This window comes from Anomaloglossus baeobatrachus, chromosome 1 (assembly GCF_048569485.1).
Source record: "Anomaloglossus baeobatrachus isolate aAnoBae1 chromosome 1, aAnoBae1.hap1, whole genome shotgun sequence".
Taxonomy (NCBI): domain Eukaryota; kingdom Metazoa; phylum Chordata; class Amphibia; order Anura; family Aromobatidae; genus Anomaloglossus; species Anomaloglossus baeobatrachus.
In genome coordinates this window covers 823,084,495-823,106,823 of record NC_134353.1, presented here as the reverse complement: position 1 = coordinate 823,106,823, position 22,329 = coordinate 823,084,495, and the positions used below count along the sequence as shown (strand labels likewise).

At 42.8% G+C, this 22,329-nt stretch overlaps 1 protein-coding gene across 2 annotated transcripts in view; it reads right to left on the bottom strand.

Moving 5' to 3' along the window:
* ARB2A (ARB2 cotranscriptional regulator A) overlaps window positions 1-22,329 on the bottom strand; it is a 631,322-nt gene that overhangs the window by 296,394 nt on the left and 312,599 nt on the right. For both annotated transcript variants that reach the window (XM_075325101.1, XM_075325100.1), the window contains one exon: window positions 18,864-18,983. In XM_075325101.1, coding sequence (XP_075181216.1) covers window positions 18,864-18,983 — 120 coding nt within the window. The remainder of the gene's footprint in view (window positions 1-18,863; window positions 18,984-22,329) is intronic.

Below are 22,329 nucleotides of genomic sequence, written 5' to 3'. Positions count from 1 at the left end.
CCTCATCCAGACTACAACTCAAAAATATCTCCCGGATCCGTGCTTTTCTTAACCAAGAATCTGCAAAAACATTAGTGCATGCCCTCATCATCTCCCGCCTCGACTACTGCAACCTCCTGCTCTCTGGCCTCCCTTCCAACACTCTTGCACCCCTCCAATCTATCCTAAACTCTGCGGCCCGCTTAATCCACCTCTCCCCTCGCTACTCCCCAGCCTCGCCACTCTGCCAATCCCTTCACTGGCTTCCCATCGCCCAACGACTCCAGTTCAAAACATTAACCATGACATACAAAGCCATGCACAACCTGTCTCCTCCCTACATCTGTGACCTAGTCTCCCAGTACCTACCTGCACGCAACCTTAGATCCTCACAAGATCTCCTTCTCTGCTCCTCTCTTATCTCCTCTTCCCACAATCGTGTACAAGATTTCTCCCGCGCATCCCCCATACTCTGGAACGCTCTACCTCAGCACATCAGACTCTCCACTACCGTGGAAAGCTTCAAGAGGAACCTCAAGACCCACCTCTTCCAACAAGCCTACAACCTACAATAGCCCTCAGCCCAGTAGACCACTGCGCAACCAGCTCTGTCCTCACCTATTGTACCATCACCCATTCCCTGTAGACTGTGAGCCCTCGCGGGCAGGGTCCTCTCTCCTCCTATACCAGTCTGTCTTGTACTGTTAATGATTGTTGTACGTATACCCTCTTTCACTTGTAAAGCGTCATGGAATAAATGGCGCTATAATAATAAATAATAATAATAATAATAATAAATCACTTGTAAGGCCACTTCTGGAATATGGGATTCAGTTTTGGGCTCCACATTTTAAAAAGGACATTCAGAAGTTAGAATCAGTTCAAAGGCAGGCAACTAGACTATTACAGGGAATGGAAGGCCGCCCGTATGATGACAGGTTGAAAAAGTTAGATGTTTAGCTTAGAAAAAAAGACGTCTCAGAGGAGATCTCATTTATATGTATAAATACATGTGTGGTCAATATAAAGGACTGGCACATGACTTATTTCTTCCAAAGACAATACTAAGGACCAGGGGGCATTCACTGCGAGTGGAAGAAAAGCGATTCCGGCAGCTAAATAGGAAATGGTTCTTTACAGTTAGAGCAGTCCGACTGTGGAATGCCCTACCACAAGAGGTAGTAATGACAGATACTATAACAGCTTTCAAAATAGGGCTGGATGATTTCCTCAGTACACACAACATTGTTGGTTATAAGTGACTTTGTGACCAAATGTAGAACTGGTGGAGGAAGGTTGAACTGGATGGACCTAGGTCTTTTTTCAACCTTAGTAACTATGTAACTATGTAACTAGCCTGCTATTCCATTACTAGAAATCAGTGTGAATTTATATGTAAACGAGGATTGAGGACTGGGGTAGATCGGAAGCCTCTGTCACTCCAGCTCTAATCCCTGCCTAGCACCGCCTCCTCTTACTTTACTGACAGCCGCCATGCTGTGTGACTTCAGGCAAAAGAGCTGTGAGCTCCAAAGACAAAGAGCAATAAGATATGATTCCAGCATCGAGATCCTCTTTAACAATTCTTTATTGAAAGAGACAAAACTTCACAGCTTCCATGACCAGTTCATCCGCAAACACATTTCAGAAAGCCAGCGTAGAACACTTTGAAAAATTGTAACATTTTTGAGCAACACGGAATTGTCCAAATAATGATTGTGACTTTTGGTGTTTGTAGCCCATATACTGAAATGGGCAGGAGCCAGGACAGAAAGGGGCAAAACTACATTTACTTCTCAAATTCATCAAAGCTGCTGGCATTTCTTGTCTCTAGCTGGGGTAGCATCTCTGGAGAGGTGCAAGCCACAGAGCACGCGCTGAAATCATTAAGTGGCATGCACATTTTAATGAATTCCGCACATCGTATTCCAGCAAACCGTTCATTAAGACTGGCGTGCGCAACACTAGTGTTAATGCATTGCCCGGAACACTCTTTAGTCATCATCATTGCGTACGAAGTAAAATCCTGTCAAGTACATGATCTCTGTCCACCAATTGAAGTCACAGAGACATGAGGTAGTTGGCCGTAGCAACTGAGATGGAGTCTTTCTGAATGGAGTCTGCCAGGGTCAGCTGGAAGCTGGAGCAGTCTGCTGATGACTAAAGGAAAAGGTCCGTTTCATGTTGGACAGTTGGTCCTGTGTCTGAGCGGTCCTGGAACTGGGAGAAAACCAGTGAAGGTGAAGCATACTGGCCTTGAACTACTGGACATTAACTCTATGGGTGCCCCTACATATGTCTTAACGTGAACTGTTAATTTTTGTTTCCTGATCCAGAGAAAGGCTGTGTTTCTTTGCCAGTAGTTTATGCAACAACTCTGTTTGACCAAGGAATCATGTGCTTGTGTGCCTATGAGAATGCTACCAGCTGCTAGAAGCGAGTGAATCCCTACAATGTTTAAAGGGAACTTATGTCAAAAAACATTAACCTGCAGATATGGGATTAATCTGCAGGTTAATAGTGTTCTAAACCTGCTCAGCTGCTGAACTGAGAGCCCGACTACTGAGAGGAAATGATCTTAACTCCTCCAGGCAGCCTCTGGCTTTCAGTTATGGAGGTGCAGCTGGAACACTTTCAGTCATCACTCAAAACACAGTGAGCAGCCGCTGTAATATTGCCCTGGCATTGTCTGAAAGAATGTCAGTCAGTGCTAAGGTGTGGTTACAGCCACTCGTCATGGTCTACTGAGCGATGACTGAAACTGCTCCAGATGCACCTCCATAACTGAAAGGCAGAGGCTGCTGGGAGGAATAAAGATCAGTTCCTCTCATATCTGCAGGTTAATAGTGTTTTTTTGACAAGACAGGTTCCCTTTAGATATCCTTACAATTGCCATCTTCCCTGGTTTCCTTCACCATTCAAGACCCACATGACCGCTTCCCTTCTTTGCTGGCTCACACAGTGAATGTTCTTCTGTGGGGCAGAGTTACTTTCTTCAATATAAGCCCAAGTAACCTCAGAATGAGGTTCCATAAACAGAGAAAGCAACATATGGCTCACAAATAAATTTTAGTGTTTGCTGCTTAGTCTGTATGCAAATCACATGGGAAATAATAGGAGAACTGCCATCAGTAAGTGTACCACTACTCAGACAACCCCTTCTCAATTACAATATTCCCACATAGAGGTTTTATACTAATAATATATATTATATTCCAGTGATGTTGGCACCTGGTGTCCTGGGGCTCCTGTGACGTTATGTCCACATGAGCCTGCATTCAATCTGCAGCAAATTAACTCTCACTTGTTTCAGAGAAAACCGACACCTGAAGTAAGTCAGAAAGCAGCAGCAGCTCTCTCTTCTTCCGGTTGTCAGTTTAGTCTAAAGGAAGTGAGTGTGACGCGGCCCTTTAGTAGCCGTTGAATGGCTGCAGGGCTCAGGTAATATAACAATATGGTGCAAGCTACGGGATACCTAGGAATTGTGCTGGCAGCGAAGGAAAGTATAAGGTATCTTTATGCTACGTCAAGGAATTTTGTAATTGAGAAAGGGTTGTCCAAGTAGTGGATAATCCCTTTAATACAGTTACACATAATTACATAGGTAATTAGGACAGTTTAAACCAAAATAAAAGTCCCAATAAAAAATTTTTAAGTAAGGGAATGAAACCTGGCAATGTGTCTGGAAGGTTTTGTGGCCTGATCTATTGAACTAACAATTACGCATCAATGATTGAACCAGTTCCACACAAAAAGAATCCGCTACACAAAGACCATGATGGCTTCGTCATGTAACTGCTCTTCCGAGGCAAAAAGAGATGTTGCCTCGTGATAGGCTCTTCTTAGAACATGATCTAAAATCAACATATTTATAACCTGGCATCACACCGGACCAGCAGTGTGTGAAAGCGAACAAGTTAACAAGAAACTCAAGTGTACAATAGAGGAGTCACACATGGCCAATTCTAAGGGCAGATATTTACAAGGTGATTTTTTGCCGAGGAGCCCCATTTAAGAGTCTATATAAACACATACGTTCTACTCCTATTACATTCTAACAAAAGACATATTAAGTAAATATACTGCTCAGATCTTGGTTCGCATGACAGATATGTGATGTGCCTGTGGTTATATTATATTTTTCCTCCCAAGCATGCACCTCCTGCAGCGTATGCGCTCTACAGAAGCCATCCCTGACTGGGACCATCTTGTCTCCTTGACAAAGCTCCTTTTCTATTTCTTACTTACTGGCCACTTCCTGTGATGGGGAAAAACTTTAACTCAGCTTGTGATAATTTCACAGGCCCTGAGCAGCATGACCTTCGCAACCTTCAGGTCAGAAGTCAAAGCTTGTTCTGAAACATCTGTGTGGCTTATTATGAAAGAGGAACAAAAGTGGAGACTTGTCCACCAGTGTGATGAGAGAGACAAGCAAAGACGTGGTGACACTTTGGTCATCTGTTGTGCCTGGCAGTTCTGACTTTTAAATCTTTTAAGTGGTAGTTAGTTATTTGAGCTTTTTTTGTCTTGGCAAGCATGGGGTTAACGGACAGCGTGAAAGAAGGCTCTAAACGCAATCAATCAGTATACTTCAAGTGTGAGATTTCTCAAGAGCCAGGAAAGAGACATGCCATACAACTAATATCACATTATCCAATGTTAAAGAGAAAAAAAATAAAAATCGGGATTTTTTTTAAATTTTATTTTCAAAAGAGTAAATTCACAAATCAACTAACCTTTATATAATATATGATAAAAAAGCAAGCCATACAGTGTGTTAATTTCTAACAACAGACATTTTACTTCAGTAAATACTAGAAATTAAAGGACTATTCTTCAATTAACGCTATATAGACTGGTTGATTTTTTTTTGCACTTTAATTTTCCAATACTTGTACTTTATCCAATAATACACTCAGTGACTTACAAAAATGTAAAGTATTTTTCGGATTATAAGACGCACTTTTATTCCCAAAATTTGGGAGGGAAAAAAAGGGGTGCGTTTTATAATCCGAATGTAGCTTACCTGGTGGAGTGGGCTCATAGGAGACAGGGAGAATGCAGTGGGCAGTGCCGGGCACAAAGCTGCAGGTGGTGCCGGGCGCTGTGCTACAGGCAGTGGCAGGCACTGTGCTGCAGGCAGTGAGGCAGTGACCGCCATTCTGAAAATGTTGACGGTGCGGGCTTCAAATAATGGCGCCCGGAATCGGTGCATGCACAGATGGAGCTCTCGGCTGAGGATCCCATCTGCGCACACGCTGCCTCCAGCCCATTGATTCTCTGCAGCGGACTTAAGGAAAATGGCGCCCGGAGGTGGCACGTGCTAGTACAGCCATGAGTCTTCTTGGGCATGATGCAACAAGTTTTTCACACCTAGATTTGGGGATCCTCTGACAGTCTTCCTTGCAGATCTTCTCCAGTTCCATCAGGTAGGATGGTGAACGTTGGTCGTCAGTCATTTTCAGGTCTCTCCAGAGATGCTCAATTGGGTTTAGGTCAGGGCTTTGGCTGGGCCAGTCAAGAATAGTCACAGAGTTGTTCTGAAGCGACCCTTTGTTATTTTAGCTGTGTGCTTAGGGTCATTGTCTTGTTGGAAGGTGAACCTTCGGCCAAGTCTGAGGTCAAGTGCAGGATATCTCTGTACTTGGCCACATTCATCTTTCCTTCAATTGCAACCAGTGTCACTGCAGCTGAAAAACACCCCCATAGCACGATGCTGCCACCACTATTTTTCACTATTTTCTCCACACCTACCGCTTAGAATTATCACCAAAAAGTTCTATCTTTGTCTCATCAGATAATCTTATTTCTCATAGTCTGGGAGTCCTTCATGTGTATTTTTGCAAACTCTATGCGGGCGTTCATACGTCTTGCACTGAGGAGAGGCTTCCATCAGGCCACTCTGACAAAGGCAGAACTGGTGGACGGCAGCAGTGATAGTTGACTTTGCAGAACTTTCTCCCATCTCCCTACTGCATCTCTGGAGCTCAGTCACAGTGATCTTGGGGTTCTTCTTCACCTCTCTCACCAAGGCACTTCTCCCACGATTGCTCAGTTTGGCTGGACGGTCAGGTCTAGGAAGAGTTCTGGTGGTCCCAAGCGTCTTCCATTTAAGGATTATGGAGGCCACGGTGCTCATAGGAACCTTGAGTACTGCAGAAATTCTTTTGTAACCATGGCCAGATCGGTCTCTTGCCACAATTCTGTCTCTGAGCTCTTTGGGAAGTTCATTTGACCTCATGGTTCTCATTGGGTCTGACATGCACTGTGAGCTGTGAGGTCTTATATAGACAGGTGTGTGCCTTTCCAAATCAAGTCTTATCAGTTTAATTAAACACAGCTGGACTCCAATGAAGTAGAACCATCTCAATGAGGATCAGAAGGAAATGCACAGCATGTGACTTAAATAGGAGAGTGAGTAAAGGGTCTGAATACTTATGACCATATGAACAAATAATAATTATAAAGAATAATATATTTCTTTTTCTCCTCTCTTTTCGCATACTTTTGATTTTATCCCTTTAAATATCTCACTGTTCGTTGTGTTTGCATCAGGGTATATATTGGCCATATAAAATAGTAGCTTGTTCACCAATTGAATACATGGAGACATGTAAGTTGAACAAGGACCTGGCTTCCTATTATGCCATGACTAAAGGGTGCTTTACACGCTGCGACATCACTAGCGATCTAGTTAGCGATCGCACATAGGTCAGTTTTATAGCGCCGGTCACATGTGCGATCTCGGCAGATCACATCTGCGATCTGGCATGTCACATAGCGATGTCGCAGCGTGTAAAGCACCCTTAAGAGTCGTACACATTTCTAGGTAGGATTATTTTTACAGGATGCCCTATGTTTAAACTTGTGTTTTTTTGTATTTTTTTTCCAATAGATCAATAAAGCTTTGCTACATGAATATTTGGAGATTGAGTGCTGGACAAGATTACTGTTTTTTTTTTCACGTGTTCCATTATGATTCAGTGCCTGTACACATCTTTTTTTGCCATCAGCTGAACCGGACCGTTTTTTTTTGTGACTGGTTGAACAAGAATATGATGTCACCTTATAAGTAATCAGAATAAATGAACAATATATTAAGCATATCATGACATCATGTGGATAGTTACGGGATGCCAACCGGCTTCTTAGTCCACTGTCACCACTTCATCAAACAAACCCCTAAGTTTTCGCTGTTTCTCACATGATGCAGCACTTGTGAGCGCATCTTTAACCATTCCAGCATTCAAAGCCTCCAGCGCATGTACTGCGCATTGTGGAAAGGATTATTAACAGCTGCCTCCAGTTCCCAAATGGCATTAATGTTTTTCTTCCACTCACCAGCTTTTTGCTGATATTAAGAACTTTATCTCTTCTTTCTCGGAGAATTCCAAGGGGAATGGCACCATTAAATTACAAAATGTAATAAAAAAATAAACTTCTGTAACGCCCGTGGAACCAACACTGTTTCTGTCCTTCTAACCTCTAAAATGAGTGTTCAGAAATAAAAAAAAAAACAGCTTTCTATCACTACTCTAAGCACGCTGTCGGGATGCCGGAGCAGCTCAGTCTGTGTGTGCACAGAAATATATCAATTATAAATAGCTTTACATAAATAAGTCATTCAGGCGATCTCCATATATAAGCACCAAAACAAAAAAAAAAATCAGCCTAATGATGAGATCAGATTACTGTACTGCAGAGGAATAGTTTCCTCCAGTACAAATAGGTTTTTTCACCACAGGATTTCTTGAAAAATAATGCAGTGATATGAATGGCTAATGACATTCCAGTGGTTATCTAGTACCTCCAACTTCTGCATTTAAAGACGAGTCATGCAGCTGATGTAGGGTCCAGCTCCCAGACTTGTGCACAACGGACAGAAATTGCACATCAGAAAAAGATGCATGCATTACACCTGCCAATAGCTAGAATGCACCTCATGGACAACTCCTCAGTAGCGCTTCTTGGACGCCTCCTCAGTGGCGCCTCTCGGACACCTCCTCAGTGGGACGCCCCCTCAGTGGCGCTTCACTGATGCCTCCTCAGTTGCGCCTCTCGGACGCCTCCTCCGTAGCGCCTCACTGACGCCTCCTCCGTAGCGCCTCACTGACGCCTCCTCAGTAGCGCCTCACTGACGCCTCCTCAGTAGCGCCTCACTGACGCCTCCTCAGTAGCACCTCACTGACGCCTCCTCAGTAGCACCTCACTGACGCCTCCTCAGTAGCACCTCACTGACGCCTCCTCAGTAGCACCTCACTGACGCCTCCTCAGTAGCACCTCACTGACGCCTCCTCAGTAGCACCTCACTGACGCCTCCTCAGTAGCGCCTCACTGACGCCTCCTCAGTAGCACCTCACTGACGCCTCCTCAGTAGCACCTCACTGACGCCTCCTCAGTAGCACCTCACTGACGCCTCCTCAGTAGCGCCTCACTGACGCCTCATCTGTCAATGCAGATGTGGTCTCACTTTATAGAGAGCATTAACAGATTTTGGGCTTTCTCACAATGGCATATAATACGGAGAAGTGCAATGCCAGAAACTCTTGAATACTTCAACGGATCCCAGTAATTCTGATTATTTTATTGGTAAATTTAGTTGTTTTTTTAGTTAATTAGTAAAAACACTGGAATTTTGTAAAAAAATTTGAAACAAATGTACATTTTTAAACTCTAAATTTTTATATTCTTAAACCAGTTAGTCATGCTGAACAAAATTATCTGTGAATAACATTTCCCATATATCTACCTTACATCTGCATCAGGGGTCGGGAACATTTCTGGCTGAGAGAGCCGTGAACATATTCTAAAATGTAATTCTGTAAGAGCCATACAATACAATACAACCTAATGTGAGTCTGTAAAACTTATGATCTTATAGTCACAGTACAAAGGGTAAATGAAGGTATATGACAAGATGCAGAAGTAATGGGGAAGTCTAGAATAACAAGTAAGAAAAAAATGTTTTTAAAAAAATGGGTAACCAGAAAAGATCCGAGAAAATGACATGTGGATAGTTACCATAACAAGAATAGTGGAATACACTACCGTGCTGCCAAATATGGAGTCGCCTGGTATCGGTGGCATATAGTGATAACGGCAGTGTCTGCCGATGTGAAAGTCGCCAAAGTATCAGGGAAACTTCCAGGTTAAAGATGGCATACGTGGCCAGTAGCGGTGCAGTGTGAGCACTCATGGAAGGCTGTGGCCACACGGGGCACTACTGCGATGCTCGCATGAGACTCGGCTCGCGCTGGCAGCACAGCAGGAGCCGAGTGTCATACGAGTATGCCTGCATCTGAGGTCCGATCATGTGAGCAGACCTCAGCTGCGGGGGGCGGGCCGGCTCTACGGAGGGGAAGGTGGGATTTCTCTCCCTCTCTCCTCCGTAGTCGGCTATTGCCATTCTCGCACTGCACTGGCAGTATACCGGTGTACCGCAAGTGCAATGCGATTTTTCTCTCACCCCATTCACTTGAATGGGTGCGAGAGAAAGAGTCTCAGCTTACAATCGCAGCATGCTGCGATTGTTTTCTCGGTCCCATTAGGGCTGAGAAAATAATCTCTCATGTGTGCTGACATACAAGCTAGAATTGGTCCGAGGGGAATGCGATGTTTTATCGCACTCCACTCGCACCGATTTTCTCGCCGTGTGGCTTAGGCCGAAGTGTCCGCGTCCAGAGTTGCTAGTGAGATGCACGCATGCACCCCTGACGCAGCCATTGAAAGGAGGAAGCGGTCTGTGTACAAAGTACGCATGCGCTGGTGTCATGAACGAGAAAGAGCCGGGGTTAGGCTCCGGAGGCACAGGAAGCAGTCATCCGGGATATAAGGCGCACTCTCCTGACAGCTTTTTAGCGTTATATATTTTTTTTTATTAAAGATTTGTCTGCGAGCCAGATGCAGCCATCAAAAGAGCCACATCTGGCTCACGAGCCGTAGGTTCCCGACCTCTGATCTGCATCATCTTTCAAATCTCATTTTATTTTGTTTGGATATTGGAAGGATTAAAATTTTTGCAGCAATGCTTAATTTTTGACGAAATTTACAAAACTTGTTACTTTAGGGATCTATTCAGATTTAAAAAGACTTTGAAGTGCCTATAAATTGAAAACTTCCCAAAAGTAATATCATTTTAAAAAAAGCACCCTCAAATTACTTCATTACTTACTGCTGTCAGGAAGTTTTTTTAACTTTTCAAGTGCTAACAGAAATTAACATCAAGTGGAATGAATAAAAAATAAATTTAAATTTTACTCTAAAATGTCGCTTAAGCTCCATTTTTTTTCAATTTTATAAGGGATAGCACAACAAATTGGACCCCAAAATTTGTTACCCAGTTTCTTCAGAGTTCACTAAAGCCCCACATGTGGCCAGAAAACTGGACAAACAGCCGGGCTTGCGAGAGAAGGAGCATTATTTGAGTCTGGCTGAAATAGATTGAGGGCACCTAAACAGCAAAAACCTCCCACAACTGATCCCATTATGGAAACTACACCCCTCAAGAATTTTATTCAGGGGTATAGTGATCATTTTGAACCCACAAGTACTACAGAGAATTTGATAACATTGGCTCATCATTTTGAAAATTTTTGTTTTTTCACCAAAATATTGTTTTACGAGCTCGTAACTCCAATATTTTTAATTTTTGCAAGACGTAACATGAAAAAGTGGGCCCTACAGTTTGTTACCCACTTTCTCCTGGCGATACCCCATTTTGGAAATTACACCCATCAAAGAATTCACCTAGGGGGTGTATTGAGCATGTTGAACACATAGATGTTTCACAGAACTTTCTAAAATGTGGATGGATGTGAAAACGAAAATTACGTTTTATTCTGCTAACACATTGTTTTACCCCCAAATTTTTCATTTTTGCCAGAGAAAATGGACCCTACAGTTTGTTACCCATGTTCTTCTGAGATGGCAATACCCCACATGTAGTCAAAATTCTATTTGGAAAAACAGGAGGGCTTAAAACAGAATGATAAACATTTGGAAACAAAATTTCACTGGAATAGATTGCAGACACCATGTCTCATTTGCAGAGCCCCTGACGTACCAAAACAGCGGAAGCCTCCATAAATGCCCCGATTTTTTAAACTAGACTCATCGAGAAATTCATCTAAGGGTGTGCTTCAAATGTTAAACCCGTTGATGCTTCACAGAACTTTTATAATGTGGATGGGAAAAAAAAATTCTCACCAACGTGGGGATGCCATAGATGTGGTCAGAAACTACTGCTTGGCCACAAGTAAGGGTTGAGCAACAACGAGAGCTATTTAGTTTTTGGAGTACAGATTTTTCAGGAATGGCTTGCAGCCAACATTTGCAGATCCCCTAAGGTGCCAGAACAGCAGAAAACCCCAATAGTTGACCCTATTGTAGAAATTGCACCTCCAAGTGAATTCATCTACAGCTGCATTTGGATTTAGGTGCGCAGATTTTACTGGATTTTATTACAAGTGGTGCCATACTGCTTTTCCAGCACCATTGCTCTACTAGTAAAGTAGGAATCCCCTATATTTCAAGTGACAAGTGGAGCATCTGAGTGGGGGCTGGTTTTGTGTGGGATTAGTTAGGGGGTAGTTTTTAAATATTTAGGGGTACATAACATTTTTTGATTGCTTTAAATACAATGCTAGGATCACATTCTTGTTTTCACGATGAACACTTACGTCGGGGTTTCCATGTAAATCAAATAAAAATTCAATTCAGACAAAACCCATTACTCCAATTTATTCTTTGGGTCAGTACTATTATATAAAAATGTACTTGTTTTTGCATCACCATATTCTGAGATGTAACCATTTTATTTTTTCCAATAAGCCATATCACGGCTTGTTTTTTTCAAAACAGTTTGGAGTTTTGATTGATACATTTTTTTTTTACATATTACTTTTAAATCGATAAAAATTTTTGTGTCAGCATGATGAAAAAGCAACACTTTTGCTTTATTTACGTTGTTCACTGTACAAAATAAATACCGTATTTTTCGCTTTATAAGACGCACCTGATTATAAGACGCACCCCCAAATTTGGTGAAGGAAAAGAGAATTTTTTTTTAATATTAAATGGGGTCCATCTTATAATGCCCCCTAAATCTGGATATGGCCCCCTTATATTGAATATAGCCCCCTTGTGCTGGCACACGTCCCCCAGTGATCCCACATGTCCCCCAGTGATGCCACATTTCCCCCATTGATGACACACGTCTCCTATTGCTGGCACACGTCCCCTATTGCTGGAACACGTCCCCTATTTATGGCACACGTCCCCGTGCTGGAACACGTCTCCTATAGATGGCACACGTCTCCTACAGTTGCCACACGTCCCCCTGTGTTGCCCATGGCCCCCTATGGATGGCACACGTCGCCCTGTGTTTAATATGGTCACCTATGGATGGCACACCTCCCCCTGTGTTAGATATGGCCCCCTATGGATGGCACACCTCCCCCTGTGTTAGATATGGCCCCCATGCTGCTGCCCATAGTAAAATAAAACACTCTTTCCTTACCTTCTCCAGTGTCCTCCCTGGTATCTTGCTCCGTGCTGCTGAGCTCCTGCACTTCCCGGTTCTCGGTGCCGGTCATGTGATCGGCACAGCAGAGTGATATCATCTCTGCGTGCCTGATCACAGCGGCAGCAGAGAGACCAGGGAGACATGCTGGAGGAGGTAAATAAAGAGTTTATTTTACTATGGGCAGCAGCATGGGGGCCATATCTAACACAGGGGGGGCATGTGCCATCAAAGGGGGGCGCAGGCAGATAGAATATGCACCGCTGCCCCAGCCCATCATCGCGGTGCGGTTTCAGCACCCCGGTGATTGACAGCGGCAGTGCATATTAAATGAGCAGGAGCAGGAGATCTGCCGCTGACTCCTGCAGCTTTCACCAGCCCCCAGCAGCACTCCAGAACTGCCCCCACCTCCTCTGGACTCTGTAGTGTGTAGTTATATATAAACATACACATACATACATATTTTTATATATATATATATATATATATATATATATATATATATATATATATATATATATATATATATACACATACATATATATACATACATATATATACATACATACATACACACACACTAGCTGTACTACCCCGTCTTCGCCCGGGTTAATAACTGCTGTTAACAAAATAGAATGTATTACCAAAAATGTATTCTGCACACAAAAAACACAAAACAAATAGATATAAATGTAATTATAATGTCTGTCTCCCCCTCTGTATATATCTCTGTCTCTCTCTTTGTCTGTCTCTCTCTTTGTCTGTCTCAATCTCTTTCCCTACCCCGAAACGGCTGTCTGTGGATGGATACCATGTTTGCTATAGGTGGTCTCCTTGACTGGAGACTGCCATTCCCGTGGTTGTTCCTTCCCGGTGAAAGACCTGGCTAGTTTCCTGCCAGCGTTGAGAAACATGTGATGGTGTCTCCGCGGCTTTCTCATTTGCATACTTCCCAGGGGGCTTTGCTCTAGAATCACTGCGTTGAGAAACACGTGATGGTGTCTCCGCAGTGGATATGTTGATCTCCCTAAGGTCAACAATGCTTGCTTAAGTAGTCTTTTACTAGGCATTGCCCCCACTAGCCAGATTCCTACTCCACACTGATGAGGGGCAAATACCCCGAAACAGCTGTCTGTGGATGGATACCATGTTTGGTATAGGTGGTCTCCTTGACTGGAGACTGCCCTTCCCGTGGTTGTTCCTTCCCGGTGAAAGACCTGGCTAGTTTCCTGCCAGCGTTGAGAAACATGTGATGGTGTCTCCGCGGCTTTCTCATTTGCATACTTCCCAGGGGGCTTTGCTCTAGAATCACTGCGTTGAGAAACACGTGATGGTGTCTCCGCAGTGGATATGTTGATCTCCCTAAGGTCAACAATGCTTGCTTAAGTAGTCTTTTACTAGGCATTGCCCCCACTAGCCAGATTCCTACTCCACACTGATGAGGGGCAAATACCCCGAAACGGCTGTTTGTGGATGGATACCATGTTTGGTATAGGTGGTCTCCTTGACTGGAGACTGCCCTTCCCGTGGTTGTTCCTTCCCGGTGAAAGACCTGGCTAGTTTCCTGCCAGCGTTGAGAAACATGTGATGGTGTCTCCGCGGCTTTCTCATTTTCATTCTCAATCTCTTTCCCTGTCTGTCTGTCTCTTTCCCTGTCTGTCTGTCTCTTTCCTTCCCTGTCTGCCTGTCTCTTTCCCTGTCTGCCTGTCTGTTTCCCTGTGTCTGTCTGTTTCCCTGTGTCTGTCTGTTTCCCTGTGTCTGTCTGTTTCCCTGTGTCTGTCTGTTTCCCTGTGTCTGTCTGTTTCCCTGTGTCTGTCTGTTTCCCTGTGTCTGTCTCTGTCTCTTTGTCTGTGTCTGTCTCTTTCCCTGTCAGTCTGTCTAGTTGTCTGTGTCTGTCTCTTTGTGTCTGTCTCTTTCCCTGTCTGTGTCTGTCTCTTTCCCTGGCTGCATTGTGACACGCCAACATTCCATATAAGTTCTGGCTGCACTGTGGCTCCCAGCTCCATTCGCTTTAATGGAGGCAGGTTTTTTGGTGAGTAACTGTAAAGTGCGGGGTTAAAATTTCCCCTCAAAACATAGCCTAAGACGCTCTTGGGGTCTAGAAGTGTGAGTGTGCAAAATTTTGTGGCTGTAGCTGCGACGGTGCAGATGCCAATCCCGGACATACACACACACATACACACACATTCAGCTTTACATATTAGATATACACCCCCCCATATATTCGGATTATAAGACGCACCCCCTACTTCCCCCCAAAATTTTGGGGAACAAAAGTGCGTCTTATAAAGCGAAAAATACGGTAAAACATCAGTTTTATAAATCGAGTCACCTGGACGCGGCAATGCCAATTATTTTTACTTTTTCAAATTTTAAAGCTATGTTTTTTTTGTGGTTGAAATAGGTTTGTGATTTTTGCACATTTTTACTCTTTTTTTTTTTTTTTTTTTTAACTTAGTGCCACTGTGGAAATTAAAATTTCTACTTTGATAGCTGGTCTCACATATTACTGTACTAGTGTACTGCACCAGACATCATCTAACAGGTTCTGCTTACCTCACGGTACCATGGCAAAGATAAGCACCAGAGATCACAGGGCCTTTTGTGATCTCTGGTGCTGATCTTTGCCATGGTACCATGAGGTCATCAGAAGCCTGTTAGATGATGGGTCAAATCCTGTCAAAGGCGTCTTTAAACCCCCTCTAAACCTCTTAGTTACCAATATCAGGATTGACAGCAGAATTCAAGGTGCCATTAGCCATGATTGGTTCCAAAACCAGTCAGGGCAGATGTACACGGGTGTCACTTGTCATATACAGCTGTCACCCGTGGGGTTCCGCTATTCACTTTTTCCTTAACACAATCTTAAAATGGAAGGCATCTTAACAGCTGTCATATTGGCGATTGTTAAGGGATTAATAAGAAAAAAAGTTACCTGAACCCTCACCATCAGGTTACCAAAGAAAAAAAAAAAAAAGTTTGCAACACTGCAGGTAGAGAGCAAAAAAAGTCTCTTCCTAATTTTTGTTCTTCAAAAATGCAGTATTACCGGTCTGCTCTGCCGCAGGTTAACACAAAAAGACAACAGTAACCTGAACACATCAGAAAATCTCTGGATGTAACGGCACACTGTGTGTAAACGTCTTATGGGGCAGCCGTTCGATCCTATTACCGGAGCAGTAACACATATTAGTCTTTTATTCTTCTTCACTTCTGGTAACTATGTGGTGTCAGAAAACCCCTCTAATCATTTTCTTCTTTTATTCAATTTATGTACTCTGTAATTTCAGTCTTTACAGAATGTCATCGCTGGACCGAAGTCCCTCCATGGACAACTCTCCATTCTTCTACCGATAAAACAGCACAGTGAAACAATTTTCTTAAGCGTTCTGGACAATGCTAAGCCTACAAAAATGCTCTACATCCCGTCAGCAACCAAACAACAATTAACATAATAAAGTTGGAAATGAAAAAAAAAGTTGATTCAGTGAAAAATATGGTTGAAAGCGATAAGATATTTATTTTCCCTGCGGTTTAAGAGAATAATACTCGCTGCAGGTTAAAGATAATTGCTTAGTGGCACCAAATACTCCAGAAGCGTCGCTGTCCTGTTTCTTTGTTATCTGCTGTCCGTATCCAGAATACTATTATTACTAAAGATTTCATTGTCGGCTGCAGTATCTGGTCCGGTATTACATCCCATAATAGAGATAATTATAGCATCTTTTTACTCCTACAATGTTGGTTTACTGTTGTCCTCCCCAGTGTTAGGAATATTTTGATTCCAATTCACTTTGAGATTTCCAAAACTCCTCATAAATATAGCAAAACAAAAAAAGGAAAACAAAAGTTTAAAATTTTTTTTTTTTCAATTTACAACGTGTATCTGAAATTACATCATGTTATTTGTTACTGAATCCACTAGTCCTGATAATTACAGCACAAGATTCCAACAAACCCCCAGATTCTTTCTGTCCAGATACAAAAGATCTGGTGTTTGTCCCATATATGAAACTGCAGCTGCATCTCCCCCCTTTCTCCTGCCTTTATTTGTTGTTTTATTCTGGAAGGATTTTTTTGACACTAATGGAACAAGTTTCTGACAGTTTCGAGACAGTCAGCAAAAAGACAATAAAGACTGGTAGATGGTGAGGAAGATTCCACGATCTTCCAAAATTATATACTACAAAGTTTCATATGAGCAGCACGGTGGCTCAGTGGTTAGCACTGCAGACTTGTAGCACTGGGGTCCTGGGTTCAAATCCCACAAAGGACAATTTGTGCAAGGAGATACAAACACGGGGAAAACATACAGTTTCCTCCAACACTGAAAACACATACTGATAGGGGATTTAGATTGTGAGCCTCAATGGGGACAGTGATGATAATCTCATTAAATCAAAAATAAATGGCGCTATATAAGTTAGTAAAATAAATATCTACATTCAAAAGAATTCCAGAATAATGGAAATAAATAATTTGTATTAGACAATGCTGTTTATGGATAATAGTAAAAAGTAATTTAAAATCTTCTAAGTAAATCTGAATATGAATCCTGATTTCCATGCAAACATTAATGCTTGTAAGTGGATGTTCTCGACCTAATCTCCAGGACAAAGTTCCAACATATACATTTCATGTTCAGTTTGCACTTGTTCACATTTGTCTCTTAAGCTGGTGTCACACACAGCGACAACGACAACGACGTCGCTGCTACGTCACCATTTTCTGTGACGTTGCAGCGACGTCCCGTCGCTGTCGCTGTGTGTGACATCCAGCAACGACCTGGCCCCTGCTGTGAGGTCGCAGGTCGTTGCTGAATGTCCAGCTTCATTTTTTGGTCGTCACTCTCCCGCTGTGACACACACATCGCTGTGTGTGACAGCGAGAGAGCGACGAAATGAAGCGAGCAGGAGCCGGCGTCTGGCAGCTGCGAAGCTGTAACCAGCGTAAACATCGGGTAACCAAGGGAAGACCTTTCCCTGGTTACCCGATATTTACCTTCGTTACCAGCCTCCGCCCTTGCTGCCAGCGCCGGCTCCTGCACTGTGACATGTGGCTGCAGTACGCATCGGGTAATTAACCCGATGTATACTGTAGCAAGGAGAGCAAGGAGCCAGCGCTAAGCAGTACGCGCTGCTCCCTGCTCTCTGCAGTGTGACATGTAGCTGCAGCACACATCGGGTTAATTAACCCGATGTGTACTGTACCTAGGAGAGCAAGGAGCCAGCGCTAAGCGCGGCTCCCTGCTCTCTGCACATGTAGCACAGCGACGTTATGATCGCTGCTTCTGCTGTGTTTGACAGCTAAGCAGCGATCATAACAGCGACTTACAAGGTCGCTGTTACGTCACAGAAAATGGTGACGTAACAGCGACGTCGTTGTCGCTGTCGCTTAGTGTGACCCCAGCTTTAGGAAGTCTCATTTTAGATGATCGGGTTGTGGAGGCGGCACTGAGCTATAGCTTGTTTGTTCAAACGTAATAAGAATATCTGTGTATATAAATAATCAAAATGTAGATGTAGGTGCATAATTATCTGTCTATGTAGCAATTGCACATACCTATAGTATAATTCAAAGTTGTATAGTCATGAAGGAGTTAACCAAAGATGATGAAGCCAGAATGTGAAGCTGCAAAAGTGTTATCAGTAATGTTCACACAGAAGGAATGTACGGGAGGCAGGCCATGTGCTGTGAGAAATTGGGGAGTAAAAGTATTCCCTGGTTAGCTTCAAGGTTATTCATGCTTACTGTATAATTGGATCTATCAGAATACACGAGTCAGTTGATGATGCTGGCTGAAAGAGAGAGCATGTCTGTGTGTTCTCTGTCTTATATACATTGATATATTGGCACTGATATACAGCTAACACGGCACCGTCTCTGGATATCCCAAACGAAGACTCCATTAGCAGTCTTCAACCCAAACTCCTCCCTTGACAGGGTCACCCCTCATGACTGAGCACTCCTTCCCACCAGCTGAAGGTGATTAATAATTTCTAATTTTCTTTCCGCCCATAAAACTGTAGAGTGTTCAGCCCGGTAGAGGCATTTAGGTAGGGGCCCAGCAAAAGAGATACGGCTTGACGCTGGCTGTTGGGCTCACATAAAACTGACTTTTTCTATGAGCTAAGTGTCTCAACTTTTACATTTATTTCCTTAGCAGTAATGCATGTCCAAATTCCTATATTCAATGTTTGTATGCCTTAGTGTCTCAGAGTGCAGCTGTTTATTTGTTTAAGTTCCAACACCTGTGATATTACAACCTAAAAACACATTTAATTTCAGCATGTTGGAAAAACGTAACCAGTTAAAAGAATTTATTAAAATAATATTAATATTATAAAAATACAATAGATCTTACCAGCTCCACAAAGGCGAGTCCTCCATAGCTGTGTGCAACAAAAAACACATTTTCAGCAGGTGATTTTGAAATAAAGTTGTCCCATACATATAAAGCATGCTCCTCAGGACTGCCATTCTCCTGTAAGAAAGGAAAAAAAAGTAAATTCCAAGCAAGGAACCGCTAATGTAGAGTGAAAGTATACGAGCAACTGTCCATCGTGGAGTCAACTCTACATGTTAACGAGGTTGCATTTTTCCACATTAAAGACTCCAGTATGTGTAATAGACTCCTGATTATTGCTAGTTACAAATAAAATTATTCATCCCCGTTGCAAAGTAGGTTTATAAGCAACATTTCAACACTTTCTGCTGTTTGCAATGAACGGATCAAACAAGAACTACGGTATTTAAATTGGTCAGAAAACAACTAAATAGCAGAGTAGTTTCTCCAAATTCAACACAAATGCCACTTTAAGGCGGGGTTCACATGTTGCGTCTGATTAGGAGTGCTCTATATGAAAAAAATGGCTCAGATCAAAGGTAAAATAAAGTAAGGCTATGTGCGCATGTTGCAGATTTGGTGCTGAAATTCTGGCAGAAAAATGCACAAAAAAATGCATGTGTTTTGGTATATTTATTTTTTTAATGAATTCAATGGGTGGAAGGGCTAAGAACCGCAGGAAAAAAAAAAGCCCCAACAATTGACATGCTGCAGATTATTTTCTGCACCAAATTTGCACGAATAAAATAAGCAACATGCGCACAGAACTTCAGGATTCTCATTGACTTTTCTGGCATGAAGATAGACATGCAGATTCGGGCCATAATTTGCACCAGAAAACGCACTGTGCGCACAAGGCCTAAAAATGTGTCTGGCAAGCACATTTCTGCATAAGAGTTGTTTTTTTTTTGTGAATTGATGAAAACCAAGATAAGTACAAGCAGATTCCCTGGCAAAGCAGCAACAGAGAAGTATATGATGATCAGTTAGGTAATAATAATAACTTGCAATGGAAGGCTTCAATATCGAGGTCATTTAGAAATACCTAAAAAGACAAAAAGGTAAAAAAAAAACCCAAAAAACAAAAACCAAAACAAAACAAAATGCATAACAACTTTAGAACATGCTGAGCTTTAGGCCCCTTTCACACGTCAGTGATTCTGGTACGTTTGTGCTTTTTTTTAAACGTACCAGAATCACTGACATACGCAGACCCATTATAATGAATGGGTCTGCTCACACGTCAGTGATTTGTCACTGCACGTGTCTCCGTGCAGCGTACCTGCGTGTGCGTGATTGCTGCATGGAGACATGTCCATTTTTTTCTGGCATCACTGATGTTCCACGGACCACGCAGTGGTATGGTCCGTGAAACACGTGCCAGAAAAAAACGTGCATTTAAAATAATAAACATTTTAACTCACCCGGCGTCCAGCGATGTCCTCTGCAGCCCGTCCTCCCTGCTGCTTCTAAGCCGGCTGATTACTGTCGCGCATATTCATTATGCACGACACAGCCGACCCGGAAGCAGCTGCTGCGGGGGTCACTACCGGCCGGATGCTGCGTCGCGGGACCGATCAGCACCATGGACAGCGGGAGCGGGCGCAGGTGAGTTGATTTCTAAGTGCAATCACGGGCCACGGATAACGGAGCCCGGATTGCACTTAGACAACCCACGTGTGCCATGATTCACGGCACACGCAGGGACATGTGCGTGTTTTACACGCCAGTGAAAAACGTCACCGTTTTTCACTGACGTGTGAAACGGGCCTAAAAATGACTGCAGTGATAAAATGATAAGAAGCGGAGGCCTTCCAGACCAGCCCTGGAAAATCGAATCCAAATTTTAAAGATAATCTAAAGTACGGCACTTTTTTTTTTTTTAGGTGGTATTTTATTAATGTGAGACTAAATTATTCTTAAGAAGTTTAAACACCAAATACTCTGTTGTAGAAAACCAAGGAGGGTAATGTAGTGAATTATTTATAATGCAGAACAAGGCAATTTATTTTTGTTGTTGTACAGAATAACCATTGTAATCACATCACACAAATAAAAAGGTAGAGATACTTATAAAACCTTAAAAAAAATAATGAACAGAATAAAATAATTTGAATCTAGTACATCATATATTCGGATTTAGCAAAGTTATATAGTGTCAAAAACTAGACCCTTGAGTTCACATCCAAACAAAGAAGTGTCTGATCCAAGGAGTTTGTGTGCCCTACTTTCCACAAAGTACTTCAGCGTTCTCCCAAATGGCAAAATAATGGCAATAGATCAAGTCACCTGACTTCCTATTGCCTTATAGTACATAGTCAGAGCGTCTAGGACTTCTTTAGTCTTTCTTTAGGATTTTGAAAAATAAAACAACGCATTTAAAAGGGTTGTCCAAGATTAGAAAAAGGAGTTTGATCTTTTTTTCCCCACCAAAAATGTCCTAGCATTGTCAATGGGCTTTGTCTTGTATTACAGCTCAACCACATTCAAGGGAATGGGGCGAAGATGCAATACACGTCACGGCCAACAGACAGAAGTGGTTGTTTCTTTAAAAAAACCAAAACAAAACAACAAGCCTTAATCTGGGTCAATCCCTTTAATTCTTCTAGTTGTTTAATAAAACATATAGAGATACAATGTGTTTGGTATTAAAGGGTTATTCCTATTATAGTAGGTTATCACCTATCCACAGTAGAGGACAACTTGCTGCTCGCTTGTCCCATAGATGAGGCTCTGAAGTGCTCTCTTTAAATTAAGCAATGGCAGTGCAGGCGCGTCACCTCTCTATTCAAGGTCTATTGAACTATTAAGAGATATGCAAATGCTGTGTTTGGCAGAATGGTCTCCAGAAGTCCCAGTCTGTAGCTTTAGAGCAGTGCTGAATTGCTCGCCGCAGCAAAGCCCCTCTCTTTAGTGAGAGGTGCTTGACTAGGGGCTCACCGCGAGACAGACGCCAGATGCCACTCCCAGGGCAGTGAAAGGGACCCAGGACACAGTTGCAAACAGGCAGAGTCTCTAGTGTAGTCAAGTACCACCCGGACGCATGAGGCAGATAGTACGGCCAGGACAGATCGGCAGAGTCACTAGGAAAGACCGGAATGACTGGGACGGCTGAGGAAGATAGCACAACTAGGACAGACAGGTACCAGGATACCGGCAGGCAGGGTTACAGGAATGTACACTGGCTCGGATATGGACAGTAGCTCGAATATGGACAGTGGACAAAAGGGACCTGACAGATAGCTAGGGAGCTGAACTCTAACTAATCCCATTAATCAGGCACCTCAGCTAGTGAGAGCATGCCTTAAAGGGAACCTGTCAGGTGCAATATGCACCCAGAACCACGAGCAATTCTGGGTACATATTGCTAATTCCTGCCTAACTGTTCCTGTATCTGGTAGCATAGATAAAGGATCTTTAGAAAAATTATTTCTAAAGATCCTTTATAATATGCTAATGAGCGCAGGGACTAGTCTCAAGGGTG